This window comes from Falco biarmicus, chromosome 14 (assembly GCF_023638135.1).
Source record: "Falco biarmicus isolate bFalBia1 chromosome 14, bFalBia1.pri, whole genome shotgun sequence".
Taxonomy (NCBI): domain Eukaryota; kingdom Metazoa; phylum Chordata; class Aves; order Falconiformes; family Falconidae; genus Falco; species Falco biarmicus.
The window spans coordinates 3,270,127-3,286,455 of NC_079301.1; the positions used below are offsets into that span (position 1 = coordinate 3,270,127).

The following is a 16,329-nucleotide window of genomic DNA, read 5'->3' on the forward strand; positions in this document are numbered from 1 at the left end:
AGAAATTGTGTAGAAATCTCACATAGCAAAATGGGAAATAAAAGTGCAAGAGTCAATTGATTTTGGAGCATGAAGGTTATGACAAACAGCCTCCATTTCATCCTCCCTCCCTGTGTAACAATCTTGCTTTAGCTACTTCCATTTGTCTGTCTCTCTTCTTCCCACCACCCAAGGAAAGTGGGTAGTTCACATATTTTCCCACTCCCAGCATGGAAAAGTGTTGTTGAAATTAATTTTACCCTTTTAACAGATTATGGATTGTAAGTGACCTAGTCTCTTATTGTATGAAACCAGTATTTTAATACTTCTGAGTTGTCATTAATCAATATTTCACTTGCAAACTGTTATTGAAATTAAGCTGTTGCAACTCACAATGCTGACGTTAAAGGGTCTGGAGGGGAGAGGGGCCTAAAATACAGCGAGATCTGAAGCAAAAAGAGCCACGCAACCTCCTGAGTACAGAAAGTGAAACTGATACTAGCTACTTCAAAAGAATTGTTAGAAGAATCTACTCTGACAAGACTTGGAAGTGTATGGAAAATATAAAACACAATATAGAAGACTTAACCCCTGAAAATTCCCCAAGTTCTCTTCAGAGCATTTCAGTGAAACGGCACAAAGCAAATGCTCCACCACATTTCCACATAGGGACTGACAGCGCTTGGACATTTCTGAATCAGCAAGTCTAACATGAAGATATTTTTTTTCAGGGGTCAATTTTCCCATTGATGCAAGGAGGATTTACACATGCAAGTCCCATTAACATTAATAGGAGTTACCTACATAAATCCCCCTGCAATGATAGGAGAAAAGACCCCATAGTCTGCAAGGATCCAAGTTCTAATGATTACCTGTCAAATGGTCCTAAGCATCATCATCACCAAAAAAAGCAGACGTAGCAGCTTCATGGCTGAAAATACTTCCAAAGGAACAGTAACTAATTGCAGTCCCACAGATAAGGCAATAGAACAGCAGAAGGGAAAATGGCATAAAATTGACTCTTTGAATATTAAGGGTTAATCCAATTAACCAACTCAAAAAGAAAGTACTCATTAAAAAAGGAATTCAAACATATCAAAGCACGTCTTAGAAAAAAAAGGTGTGAATATTGTATGAGCTCCAAGGTGCTTGAAGGATAATACAGCTACTTGTTTAAAAATTCAATTAACCTTATCTTTCTTTAACTTGATTTATTAATAATCCTACTGATAAATTGCCAGTTTTTAAAAAGTCATGTTATCTTTTGAATACATCCTGTATGACAAGCCTTAAAAACTACTTCAAGTAAGCCTAACCCTTACTCTGTATGCTTAAATAATTTAAAGTAAGAACAAAATGCATTTCAGTGCATGATTTCTGTAAAATACAAAGATCAATAGTCTAATCTACTGCTATTGCAAGTGAGCTATTGGGTACTCAAGTACCATAGGAAAAACATTTTATGTTTCCATTCACCATATGAACAAGACATGAAAACAGTTTTTAAGCAATCAATGTAGTGTAAAGTCATAGCCTACAACTTGTGATTATTCCGTCTTATCTAAAATCAAATTTGCAATATTTTCAAACTTTGCTTCACATGGACACAAAGCACTAAGATACATACTGTCACACATATAAACTTCAATCTTATTACAGATGTCAACATGATGAAAGTAGACATCAGAATTACCAGGAAATCTCAGCTAACAAATGAACTGCTTTTCTTGCGCAATTGAAAGAAAACACAGAAAAATGCACTTGCAAGCAAACCTTTAATTTTCATCAAACGATTTCCTTGTAAACATAGAAGATGAAAAATTCAACCATGATCCCTATTATTGAAAGACAAACAGGGACTAGGTCCTCCACTTAGCTCTTCAACAGATCTGTAGATGTTTGATACAATTACCATATACTCATGCTTTCCAGTACACATAAAAATTACAGCTAAATTAAAAGGCAGTCTGCTTATTACTATATATAAATAACTGCTCAATCACAAGCATCCAAAGATAACTGTTGTTTAACACTGGGAACATTTCAACGACATAGTCTTCTGAGGACTTTGGGATTATACATACAATGGTACCTATCCAATAAACAAAGAACGTAAACACTAAGAAACGGGTTTTGAAATGCAAATTGGACAATGTATTATGATGCAAGGCAAAGTAAAGTTAACAGTATCAGTTATGCTGTAAAAAAATAAATTAACCTTTATGGCATGAAGCTATTTTAAAGGCAGGCACATGCAATGCGAAACTGTACAAAAGCCTGGGTGTGTCAAGTTCAGGCAGTGCTGAAAATTGATTACTCAATGGCATTTTTTATTTACATACAGTCTTTACGCACTGCTAGAATATCTACGTTCGTGTATCAGTTTAAACCCCGACTCATCAAAATCCACCGATCTCTTTATTTAGATAGTCTGCTGAACTACTGGGTGTACATTTTAAAGTAAATCTTTAAGTAAATCCTGAATATTTTTCATCATCTGAGTACCTCATTTCAAGCACTGTTCAGATGTGCAAGTTTATCATGGTCATTTACAACAGCTTTCTCATTTTGTAATTTTTCATATAAACTACTTATAAATACTTCAATAAATTTTATTATATAAATGGTTTATGCTTTATCATTACAAAACACATAATTTACAGCTACTACGCTAATTTTAATCCTATTAACCAGGATCAATACAAAACTTTAGAATGATCAGCTGAACCCTCCTCCTCCCCACCACAGAAAACCTCATTTAAGGATCACCTGAACTTCTCAGACACCATACTTCAAAAAATTAACCTCTGGCTTATTAAAGGCCCAAACACTGCAAGAAGTCCAGGGAAACGTAACAACAGGTACAATCCATTTATGATTTTAAATTTTGTTGGGAAATTAAGTTTAAACTATGCTATTTTCCCAACTACAGTAAATTATGTCACTAATGATCTATTAGATCTTACTGAAAAAAAATATGATGTAAAGTAGTTTCATATGAGGAACATCTATTACATTATACTTGCTTTTTATATTATGGCATCAGTTTCAAAACCGTACAAGAAATTCTTCATTATACAAATTAAATATTACACCTATTACATATTCTGAAGCCATTCCAGAACCGCCAGTATTATTGCCTTTAAGTTCCATTCATAAAACCACTCTGAAGGACAGGTTGTGAAGCTCACCTTCAACTGTTTAATTAGCACAAATCCAATGATTTTTAGCAGAACTCTGATACGTAGTATCAGAAGATCATCTTCTGACTGGTAAGCAAACTTGCACATTTTTTTTTCTTGTCGGTTTAAAAGATGGAGGATTTATTCCAAGATGTAAATCAAAACCAAATTATCTCAGCAAATCATGAATCCTATTTTAGCATTTTAAATTCAAATGCTTTGTTCTGTGTTTATTTAGCTACAAACACCCCACGATCTGGTAGACCTAGACTATTTAGAAATGTCTCAGCTATCAATGAAATTATTAGATGAAGAAAGATTATTCAAGCTAAGGAAAGTAAGGCAATTGCAAATAATACGGCTATGGGGTTTTTAAATCTCATTTTCTTACCCTTCCTCCCTTACATTTTAGTTTGGGTCAACCTCCTGTTCTACTAAGAGAACAACGCTAATTCATTCTTCGTTATCTTCCTTCTTAACCGCAGTACTACCTCTGTTACTGCTTTCCTCAGTTGAGGATTCAGGAGAATTACTGACTCCAGACTCTTCTGATGCAATCTCATCTTCATCATAAATAATATCTTCTGGATTTGGTGGTGGTGGGCAAAATTCCTCTGTAGGAAACATTTCTTGGAAAATAGTCTCAGCCTATTCAGGAAAAAAAGAAGCGTAAAATAAACTTTACCTTGAAATGTAATACCTTGCAGCAATAGTTTACATATATTTAAGATTAACCTCTGTTCTTTCAAATCAATAGTGATTTAATACTTCGACAGTATTGTAAACACAATTACAAAAGGAAGTCCACTCCTTCTCGCAGTCCTCAAAAAAGAAGCAGCAATCTATTTTTTTACGTTGTTCTACTAGGAAAGGCACAGCATAGAGCATTAAAAAATGCTGGGTACTCTACATTGTATTGAGACCAACGAAGATAATTTTTTGCCAGCAAAATCATCTTTTCCACTATAAAAATATCCCTAGCTGAAGTCAAATGCAAAGCATGGGAAAGATCTTGCCTCTTTTCTGGGAGAAGAATCCATTTCCCATAACAAGCAAACCCTGGGTGTCCATCTTAAATTTGAAAATTAGAAAACAATTTCCATTTCTTTTTTTCTGAACAGCTCATACATAGCTCAGCTGAGAACTATTCTCTTCCAGTGGAACATTATAATTAAAAATATATACTTGTATGCAATACATTTCTAACTTACTCAAAAAACATGTCTATCATTTCAACGTATTCTGTGCATACACCTATGTGCACGAATTGTGCCTTTCTGAAAAGAAATGCATAAGCAACTATTAGATAAAAATTCAGTTACTCGTTAAGATATAGCTCAAGGATTTAATTTGCAATGCCACTTAACTCTTCATGCCATTGAGGTTTAGAAATTAAGTACACACAAAAAGTCAAGTTTTCTGACCACTGCAATGAAAGATGTTAAAAAGAAATGTGTTCTTGATAACATCAGGGTAGTTATTACAACATATAGAATACAACTACAAAACCTGGGAGAAAATGAACCAAAAAAATGCCTTTAAAAAAACCCACAAGAATGCAAGGAGCTTTGTTAAAGGCAAAGGAATATTGCCTCTCGATTTTGTCTGTTCAGTAAACTATGCCCTAAAGACGACCTGTGATGAGAGCTCCCACATAGGCAAGAATACATTTAATCTTTATATTCATACCGCTACCAGACACTGCACTGAAAAAGCTGACAGTAGGGTCAGTTAATGCCAACTGCAAAGGCTGATTACATGATGTGGAACCCTGGACAAGAGGGAATTGTTTTCAGATTAATACATCATTGAGCATGTACCAAACAGCTTTCTGTGATAAACTTCACTGCCCACCAGCAGTGGATTTGTATCACCAGCACATGGATGTAGGACTCCATTATTAACTGCTTAAACGACCCTGTCTACTCTCAGTTCAATTTAATTTTTCATTCTGTGTCCTGAATGTCACTCTTCCATACCCACTTAAAACTCTTTTAAAACTATTTATATTAGTATATAAAAAAATACAAAAAAATATATCTATTCTCTACTTCAAAAACACGGTTTTGTAATTTCAAAACCTTGTCTAGTAAGTCTAAGGGCCAAGGAGATAAAAATATCCCGCAGAAAGTATACAAATTAACTTTTTCAAGGCAAGAGAAAGACTTTCTATTTCATGTCTGCACTTGTCCTTGAGACTCCGAAAATATACTTCAACTATTATTGTATTTAATAGAGTACTGAAGAAAAGTGTCATTCTACACTACACGTGTGACAAACTAGAGCAGACAAAACATTTCCTAAGTAGTTCTCAACAATTATTTGAACTCCAATTAGTCAGCAAATATCCACTCCAAAAATAGTCACATAATTATGAGGTGGAACATGGAAATACTCAATACGTTACGCAGGACATCATGGCATTGATTATAACTGAGGAACTTCATAGTACAGAGTGCTTTCAGGTCTACCAATTTTTGAAGTTTTATTCAGCTGATGTAGAATGACCAATAATAATACAACAGCTCCTTTGTTATTACACCTTGATACTTATTGTAACTAATTAAGTTAGTAAATAGTTCCTTCAATATTTGGTAACTAAGTGTACCAGCTTTCAAGTGTGTGGATACTCTAATTTAATAACTGTTTGAATTTGAATAAAACTCTGTTTTGTTACTGGTTTACTGTATCCCAGCTACATACCCTGATGGCATGCAGACAAGCTGTATGGGCATTCATAGCAACTTTTACAGAGAACACTACCAGACTCACAGTAGTTTGAAATACAACACATTTTACTAACGCCGAAATCCTTCCAGATATAGAAAAAAACATAAACAGGTTAAAGGACAAATATTGCCATGCCAATTCTATTGCTTCCTCTTATGAACATGAAGATGCCTCAGAAATCTGAACTCCTTCAAGGAACATACTACTACTTTAGGACACAATAATTTGTGCCAGCTTGTAGCAGCTGAAAAATAGAAAACTCAAAGTCAGATGCTTTACTTGACCCATACATACAGAATTTAATGGAATCGTAAATGGCACATTTTATTTAGCCTATCCTCAGAGTAAGTAATTGCAGAGATCAAAATTAATTCAATATTTTACTAGCAATTTAACACTAGATTAAAATAAAACAAGAATCAAGTAATTTCTATACTGAGCTGTAGATGGCTAATCATCTGTAAAAGTTGTGGCGTCTTGCCTTCTAAATAATGTCTCATCAATACAAACAAACAGCATGGCATATAGAAGTCAGCAATACTAATGGTAATGAAAACGTAAATCAGGGGAAGTATCATTAAAACAGTAAACACAGAACTGATTAAAGGAAAATAATTCAATTTTCCAAGGTATCTCCAAGACTAACACACACAGTGATTTTTTTTTATTTTTTTTTTTAAAGTGTTCTGATACATGAGTTTGTAAATATTTAACGTCTGAAGATTTCCATCCCATTGCTAGGAAGATGAAAGTGATTTGGGCATAGAAGGCACATCAGCTTACATGTGCTTCCCTCCTTCAGCTGTCTAGAAGGTACATGCAAGCTGTGTGGGAAGGGTGTATTCAAACTGCAAGTTTTGCTTTATCTTCAGCCTGTCCTTCACTTGGTTCTCACACACGCCCCTCACTTTTATTTTCCCTTAGGACTTTAAATTATAAAAATGTTGAGATTAAAATATTTCTCACTCTAGTGACAATTTGTTTCAAAATTTAAACCAGGTTCAAAACCATGTAGCCTCTACCTGCTCTTTCTGATTGTTCCTCCTCTGAGATCTGCTTAACATCTATCTCACTGATGGTCAACAGATTTAACGCAAAGGCTAACTACAGCACCTAAAACACAGCTTGATCTGCAATACCATTACTCACTGGAAAGAAAAAGAGCTCTTAAGGTAAGACAAAGTTGAATGCTAGGAAAGGTGGCTGTAAGAATTAGAAATAGGCTGGGTTTTGAATGTATTTAAACAGCTTTTAACTTGCACTGTTTTAAATAACAGAAGATCTCATTTAGAAAAGAACTCATTCACCGTTTAAAACTGCTACCATAATAATTGTTTTGCATTATTTTTTGTTTTTACAGTTCTTTATCCTCTTGGGAGGCAAATTATTGCCTTATAAAGCAAAATGAAGGGTACTATTAGCCCTTAATTATACTGTTCTGACCCTACAGTTCAAGCTATGTCAGCCTTTCCACTTTAAAAGCTTATTTTTAAGAGGTTTACGACTTTGTCATAAAAAATCCTGCAACTGGTTAGAAGATGGCATGCACATTCTCTGAACATGGTCATTAAAAAAACAGCTTTAAAAATGACTAGTGCCAGTTAATCCTACAAAGATGTAAAAGTGTTCTTGGGTTAGCTCTGAAAGCACCCTAACACCGCAGGGACTGCTGTGGTAGATTTGCCTAAGAATTTACACCTTCATTACCAAGATGGATCTCTGAATAAAAGAGCAATGGAGAAGCATTCCCGTAGCTGCCTTTTGTTGAACAAGTTGTGAGCTACATATTCTCATGATCGTCTTCAGCTTAACAGTAGCAGAGAAGGCACAATGAGAGGTACGATATTAAGTTCTTTGTGAATTTCCACATAACTACCCTTGAAAACCTAGTGTCCCTGCAGATTCTGCCTATTGCCAACACAGAAGGTGGCCATTTCACATTCAAAGCACCAGTAGTTTAAGTACTGCTATGCTATGCCTACTACTAGGCAAGCTGCCAGTAGTTTTCAGCTCAGGATTCTAGTTAGCAGGAACTAGCTATGGTAGACACACGCAAAGACTGAGAACTAAAAATCAGAACCGAGTGTGATTTGGTGCCAAATACTATGTCAAGGTCACAAATAGAATGACATTCCCCTCAGCAACTTCAGAGACACAATTACACCCTAGTTTTTAAATACAGTGATACTAAGGCAAAGAGAAGGTAAACTCAGACAGATAGCTTAATAGACCAGATTAGTAATTCTGATGGGTTTTTTCCCCCAGTAAGTTTTAGGTTTGTGACTATGTGCTGTAGGTATTAAAATACTCTGATGATTTTTCCAACTTGAAACTGCAGACAGGCTTTTCTGACCTTTAATTTTGTACCGCTTCTCTACTACTGCACCCACTCTTTAACCTTACAGGTGAAAGACTACATATTCTGGGGAGTTATCATCTATATTTCCGACTTATTTGACTGTTTTCCCTTTCCACAGAATTACAGCAAGTAGCCATTCTACTAAGATCATCTTCAGGTACTGCTGTCTTCTAGGTTCCCTTTATTTGACTTCCTTAAGTCTTTAAAATTCAAGTTCTGCAATCAAAAAAAATGATCTGCCCAACCTGTTTGACAGCACAGTCATTTCCTAAAGCAGAGTCTGGTCCAGAACAGATATAAACATTTGAAGGTAAGCCATTGTATGATTTTTTCTCAATTCCAGAAGAATCTCTCATGTTGAAGTAAACTGCCCAGAGGACTCTAGGTTTTTGCAGTTCTTCATTTTCAGTCTCTGAAAAGAAGAAAAAGTGTTTCCTGTTATCATTGTCCAGGTGTAATAAGGAAAATATGTAATCCAGCATACTAAAAGTCAATTCATTAACATGGAATTACTGTAATAAAGTAAATTATTTTTCTTTAAAAAGCCAATTAATTTTGGTTTCTTTTCTGAGGTAGTCTTTCATCATACTTTTCTTTTACAGCTACAGGTATGTAAACTATTTATTCTGTACAGACTATACCACATAAGAACCAATTATCACCTAAAAGCATACTAACAAGAAGCTTGGTCTAAATTTAACACCTTTCTACTTCATGTTATCTAGTTTACTCTGGATAAACTCCATGAGCATATGACAGTCTGAACAAGTCCTCCACAGGCTGTGCCAACTTGAGGCTATTGCATTCCATGCGCAATGGTATTTTTGATGTACACTTTCCCCTCCACCCTCATTTAATAGTTCATCTTTGTATGGGAACTCTTCTCATAACTGACCTTTGTGTGCTTTAGGATTGAACATCTTCAGGCCAATCTAAGGAGACTAACTATTGCTCATGGATTAAATAACAAGAAATTTTAAAGAAAAATCCACAAAGAATACCTCCCCCTCAGATTAACTGCAAATCAAGTATTACCAAACCCCAGAATTACCCTACTTGAGATGTGTGATATGCAGTTTGTAGAATCTCTAAACTGTGGAAATACTGCTAAATGAAAAAAAAAAAGATTAATTTACATTTATCTACATTTGTTGAGGACTTCTATTGTGCTACAAGACTCATTATGAATACAAAATGGTCATAAACTACACCTTGCTTGTTCACCACCTGTACCTTCTTGCAGTTACTTTGCACATTCACACAGCCCCTCTGTACACAGGCAGAAAAACCCCTGGGAAGATGAAGGTCACTTTTTAATGCTGCAGAATGCAATGGAGGAATACACAACATAGATTCTTAGCTTAATAGATACTATTTGTTTGGCGTATTTGCTGTCCCCTTTTTGGTATTTTACTTCCTCTAAAATAAATGAAGCTTGTAAAAGACCTTGCAAGATTTACTTCTTTCCAAGGAAGAAACTTCTAGATAACAACGGCATTCAAAACAGTATTTTAAAGCAGTTGAATTAGAAAAAAAGAGGTAAATCTATGCTATTCCTTCAGTACCTTTTTATAACTGTCAAATATTTTTTAAAAAATAGGTGCTAACCATACTGAACAGTTTGAAATATAAATTAAATTCATCAGCCTGTGAAAGCCTGAGCCCTAATACAGGGCAAGATGCTCTTTAATATATTTAAAAGTTCACATTGCTCATAAAAGTTACTTCTTCCTCATTTAGGCAGGAAAATGAATGGAGTCCTCTTCTCCAGGTGACTTTGCCTCTTTGACCTGCCATGGCCCAGTGCTCACTTTATCTGGTGATTCATTTTCAATAACTCCAACAGTATTTGTTCTGACATTTTAATTAAAATACGACCACTACCTCATCCTGATGATAAAAAGGCCTATGTGTCAGTGAAAACTAGCTTTTCAGTGCCTCAGTGCACCTGAGGACCCCTATGATCACAGAGTTTCTACAGAAGAATTTCAGTCAGGTTCTAAACAATATATCATTTCAAAATTGGATCACTTTAAACATTAAGATTAATGCTAACCCCCTCAAATGATCAGAAGACACTAAACTGCAAGCTAATCTTTTCTTCACCAATTGAGTCTTTGAAACACATGGCACTGTCTTGAACATTTAAGATATATGATAAATATTAGAAGTTGGAAATTAGCAGGCTTTAAATTAGCAGATATAAACATGAAAAGTGTTTGCAGCTCGTCAGTGTAATAGTTTTCTATTTACAAACCCTAGCTGCATTCTACATATTTGTTTTTTAAAGGCTCTTGTACTACAAACCTAGTAAAAGATTTACATCTTTGAGACATCAAAGATGCCTTTCCTGTAAGCAAGCAAGAAAGGAAATGCACGTTATTTACAACTTCCTACTAAAAGCACTTTGTTCTCTAACAAAACCAGTAAGATATCTGCTTTTTCATGAAAAAGTAGAGGGGAAAAAAAAAGTAAAAATGGAAAAGAACACAGAAAACCAAACTTGTGAAAAGCAGAACTCAACACTTCATGAAACACTGTTCTTGGTTACAGGGCCCTGAGAGGAAAAACAGAAAATTCTATCTGAATTCATGTTATGTCTCATGAATGAAGCACAACAGCAAATATTATAAGCAAACCAATTACAAATATTATAAAATACTTCCACATCTTATTAACTTGTGTATATACAAACATAAACACTTCCACTGACAGCTAAGTATTGTTTTCTCATAGAAGAACTACGACTTACTGTATTGAAGTATGTGCACACTACAATTAAAAATGCTCTGCCAGGGTTAGAACAGAGCAACCTCTTCTATGTGAATACTAACTATTCCATGAGCATCTACCAAAAATGTGATTAAATTTCAAAGACTTCTGTGGAACTTGCTCAAAGTATCTGAGGGACAATTTCTTTCTAGGCAGCAACTGCTTTCTTTGTCAACAGCTGCTTTCCTCTGGGACTGTGAAATTCTCCATCTTGAGGTCAAAGCTCATGCAAGTAGCTGGTAAGGTTTCCTTCAATTTAGGGCCAAACAGTTTATTATTGGAGATTACCAGTGATCTATCTTCCTAATAACACTGCAGTGTGTAAGAACTTTAAGCTTCTACTGCTTAAAGCAGAATCCAGACTATTTCAACTAAAAACAGCATACAAGGAAGCACCTGAAGGTAATAACAAAAGGATGAGCAACAGTCTTAAGAGTGAGTGAAGACAAAAGAAACCCAAGAAGCTTACAGCACTGAGCACATCTGGCAGCTGGAGGAGAAAAGCAGTTCACCAACTTTTGGGGGTTTGCTCACTTTTGTTAGGGATACCCAAGTAATAGAAATCACTAAGAACAGAACAGCATAAAAATCCAGATTCACAAGTATTTCATTTCGTTACTGTACCTTTGGAAAGTCATGCTGAGAAGCAAATATGATTCCATGAAAAAAGCCTGAAAAAGTCAAAAGTTCCTAGACACTTACAGCCATGGCCCTTGTACACTGAAGTTAAATCACAGCTTAAGAAGACTTGGAACATTAGATCATGAAATACAAAAAATCTGACATCTGTCTAATCAATCTCACTCTCAAAATAGATTCCTTTACTTTGAAATGCTAATATCTAAATAGCAGCTCACCATATGCTGACTCTGATGACAGATTCAGATGTTCAGTAATAGATACTTTAGTTACAAGGGTAAAATGATTTTTTGCAAAATAATCTCTTAATGCTTTAGTTATTTATTTTTACCTTTTTCCATATTTAGAATGAATAACTTCTGTACAACAGGCTCTAAATCTTCCCTAGCAGTTTTAGTTGATGGACAGGTTAAATGGACTAAATCTGTTAAAAGAGAACACAAATTACAATCACCAATATACACATATACAAATATCATTTATTACAATTTTTAAAAGGCACAGCAGGCTTTTAGAAATCACCGCTCTTCATATAAATTGCTTGCTTTAAGCCAGAGGAGTACTGTATTATGGAAACATGTATCGGAAAATGATGACACGAAAAGATTTTGGACCGCAAGAACAGATCTGTGGAACTATAGAATCAAAATTCACCTTACAGCATGGGCAAATCAATGTCACTAAATCCAATACTGTATTTGTGAAAATCCACACTTTTGCTTGAATAACGCACATTTGATATTAAGATTTCTTGCTCATATACATGTTTGCATGAAATTAAAGTTGATAAACAGATTCCTCATGGAACATATTATTCCTTTATTCTGTTTTTCAAACTATTGAAGTTGCTGACTCCTCAGAAAAGATAATCATGTGATGCAGCTCTTAACCTCTTTTCTGGTCCACTGGTCTCTATTCAGATAGAGAACCAGCTACTCTGCTGCTTTATCCACCTGATTTTACATCCATTCATTCAGAATGTAAAAGCCTCATCTTAAAGCTTTTCATACAACCACCTTACCGGACTCATTTGCTACTGAATGGTCGTCTGGGAACTTACCAGCAGGTAAGTATCTTTCAGAGGATCATGAAGACTCTGTACAAAGTTTAAGCCAATTAATTTTTAATTCATGACCACACATTTCTGACCAGTTTAACAGCAATGTATAGCTATGGCGTTACTTTCATAGAATCACAGCCTGGTTTGGGCTGGGAGGGAGCTGACAGCCCCCCGAGCCCCAACCCCCGCCAGGGGCAGGGACACCTCCCACCAGCCCAGGTTGCCCCCAGCCCCGTCCAGCCTGGCCCTGAGCACTCCCAGGGATGGGGCACCCACACCCATATTTTAACTCCATATGACATTTTTCTCCTTTCACTCTGAAGCCTGGCTACGTTTGTGTCATTACCTACAAGTACATTGTACATATCTTGAATGACTTCCTGGCTGCAGTTATGCCACAAAGTTTTGACACTGACTCCAGAAGAACAAGAAATTTAACACTTCATGCTCCTCTTCTTTCAGATTACACACACAGAGATTATACTCAGATTTTTTTAACTATTTAACCGAAGCCAAACCTTCTAAAAGGAATATGTACTAAAAAAAGTAAAAGAAAACAGGTGATGATAATGAAAGCCTCCCTGTAACCTTAACTAAATGTTAATAATGGCAAACATGGTAACACAATCTATTCTTTCCTCAAAAAAACCAGCTATAAATCCCCAAAGTTCACATAATTTACTTTCTATAAAGTCTTTTTTATTATCTTTAAGGTTATGACTATGAGTCACAGTCATCAGTATATATTTTGATTATATTTGATTTACTGAAGTATAACTGCATTAGTTACAGTGGTTGCCAACATTTGTCTTCAAGTAATTCTTCTAGCAAGAAGAACGATGAGTTTAGTCCATGATTTCATCATTACAGTCTCAATTTTTAGGGCAAGTGAAGGAGTTTGGTTCCACTCAACTGGCAATACAGATTATGTGCCTGTCATTTATGCAGTGTGATCAAAGAGTAGATGTATTTGTATACTTATCTTAAATAATTGTTTGAAGGAGAAATCAGTCAGGTTAAAACCCATTTACAGATAATGATGTAAAAGTTAAAAAAAATTATGAAATATGCCTTATAACTAGAACTCAGCTGTACCTACAAAAGAATTATATTATTTCAATACATGAAGACAAATTTCATTAAGGAACACAGTACCTTCTCTTCTGAAATGAAAAGAATTTATGGAGAAAAGTAAATAACAGAAATCTTAATTTTTCAGCACAGCAGAAATTTGCATGAAACTAATAATTTATATCTACTTGAACATCAATCCCTTAGTTTCACTTCCTGCTGTATGTATTTTGTGAACCCTTAAATAACACGCATCAGCTATTTAAAGGATAAATATTAACAACATGTTTTATAACACTAAGTTCTTAATTGCAGATTTATCTTTTTTTATTATTTAAGTATAAACTTTGAATGACTTAATTAGTTCCCTCTTTTTTCATATGCAAAGAACTGAGTTCAAGCCTAGGTAACAGTAAAACAAATTGGTTAGTATTACAGTTGCTTATTTTTTGTTAAAAAGCATTATGTCAGGTAACCTCTAATTCTATCTATGTTCCATAGTGTCCCAAATTGTTAATCTATTCAACAGCATTCAGAAGAAGAATTTGCAAAGATAAATAAATACTCAACAAGAACTTTTTTTGCTCATCTGTTTCAAGTTCACATAGAATACCAACAACAGTCACAGAAAACTGTTAATGGAATACTAGAATGTTCCTTCTAGAAAGGTGATCTCTCATATTTTTAGAATTAAAGAACCTAATGCAGTAGACGACAACAACAAAGTTCTTAAAGAATTTCTGTAACTTCACTCAAATATATCATGATGCATTCCTTTCCTCCAGATCTCATAATGGGACATAATCCCAGCTCTACCAAAACTTTCAGAAGATAAAAAGCCCCCAAATACAGTGTACTTCAGGTACTTCAATATAATAGTTCAGCTAAGGTAGTTTATTTTCAAGAAAACTTGATGACAAACTACCAGTAAGATTCACATACTTTAGAGTATTTTTTAAATCTACTGAAGGAAAAATGCATTATTGTGTAAATGAAAATAAGTCTATTAACCTAGTTATTAGTTGTTCAGTATATGCTGATTAAGAAAAAAGTAGACACTGCAGAAGAAACAAGAATATATGCTCCAAAATAATCTGCTAGAAATAATACTGAAATGTACTTGATGCTTATATTGAGAACCTATCCTTATGAAAACAAAAATCTGTAGCATTTTTCATGAGGCCACACAGTCCTACAGCATAAAGAATCTCTTAGGTTTCAAAGGCAGTCTGAAAGAATTAAAAAACCCCATGCATCTATGTTAACTAAGATCCCGCCTTTTTGCTTACAATTTTTTTTTCAGAAATTATTTGAGAAAATACTTTGGTGGGTTTTGGTCATTTAATTATAGCGGTAAGTGAAATTCTTGGCAGAAAACTTTACAACGAAAACATTTCTAAATGTTAAACAAAAACCTTAATATTTTGTCTTGAAGACACAACCTTAGCTAGTTATAGTGGGGAAGAAAGTCTGCTACAGCTCTCCACTAACCTTATCTGCCACTCTACTAAAACTTCGGTTGTCTTAATCTTGTAGAATAAAAAAAAATGTTGAATTCTAATATTTTATCTACAAAATAATACAGCAGTCATAACAAAAAGCTCTTTGTTGGTGCTATTTTATAATGACTGTACAGTAAACAAAATACTGTCCCAGTACTAGTAAGACTACAACTATCAAGCTTATTAGCCACATAACTGTTAAAAGGAACATTTGATGTTTGATTTGTTTGACAATAAACAACAATATACTTTATTACTATGAAAATCACAATAAGACTCTAAATAAATAATGATCATATGTAGTTTAAAAAAAAATGAATGCAAGAATTGTAGTACGATCTCTACACCATATGAAACAGCTCAACTGCTACAGAATGAAGACAATGGACTCTTCCTCTCATTGACACAGTCAAAGGGAAAAATAGTTATGATTACATACACCTTGTACTTACAAGTGTCCTTCATGCATGTCATGGTTGAGGAACACAACTCAATGATGCAAACTGCTGGTTTCCCTAGATCCACTGGAGGCACTGTCAAAATGGAAACCTATCAGCCAGAAAGAGTGGCTTATGTTAAGGCAGAGTAACACGGAGGATGAGTCAACCAACACAACTCTGAGTAAAGATGAAAAATAACTGCAGTTTCACAATTTTGTTTTCTGGTTTATTATAACAATTTGTGCAATCAATCCTGCAGAATTTGAACATTCAAGAATTTCTACCCAAGTCAGCAAGGGCACCTTTGTTAGGAATGTCTGCAGCTGTGGACCAGAAAGAAAACCTCCTATCACAGACCTTTCCAAAAGTATGACTGTTTAGAAACTCAGTTGGCAAAGAGACTGTAAAATTGTGAACACTGGGCAGAGGAATGTTAGGTGGGGACGACTGGAGTGCTTTCATGCAGGGCTGACAGTGGCAAGACAGGAAGACCAGCCTACCCTGTCATGTGTGTTCTTACTTTGTGGATCCTGCTTAACCCTTAAGAATACAGGAAGTGTACAGAAGAAACAACCCAGATTAAAATCCTTTAAAA

The 16,329-nt window shown here is 34.9% G+C and overlaps 1 protein-coding gene across 1 annotated transcript in view; it reads right to left on the reverse strand.

The window, feature by feature from the left end:
* Positions 1-1,735: 1,735 nt before the first annotated feature.
* CHM (CHM Rab escort protein) overlaps positions 1,736-16,329 on the reverse strand; it is a 70,167-nt gene continuing 55,573 nt past the window's right edge. The window contains exons 12-15 of the mRNA XM_056359337.1: positions 15,747-15,843; positions 11,993-12,085; positions 8,496-8,662; positions 1,736-3,809 (exon numbers count right to left, since the gene is read on the reverse strand). Coding sequence (XP_056215312.1) covers positions 3,615-3,809; positions 8,496-8,662; positions 11,993-12,085; positions 15,747-15,843 — 552 coding nt within the window. The 3' untranslated portion in view covers positions 1,736-3,614. The remainder of the gene's footprint in view (positions 3,810-8,495; positions 8,663-11,992; positions 12,086-15,746; positions 15,844-16,329) is intronic.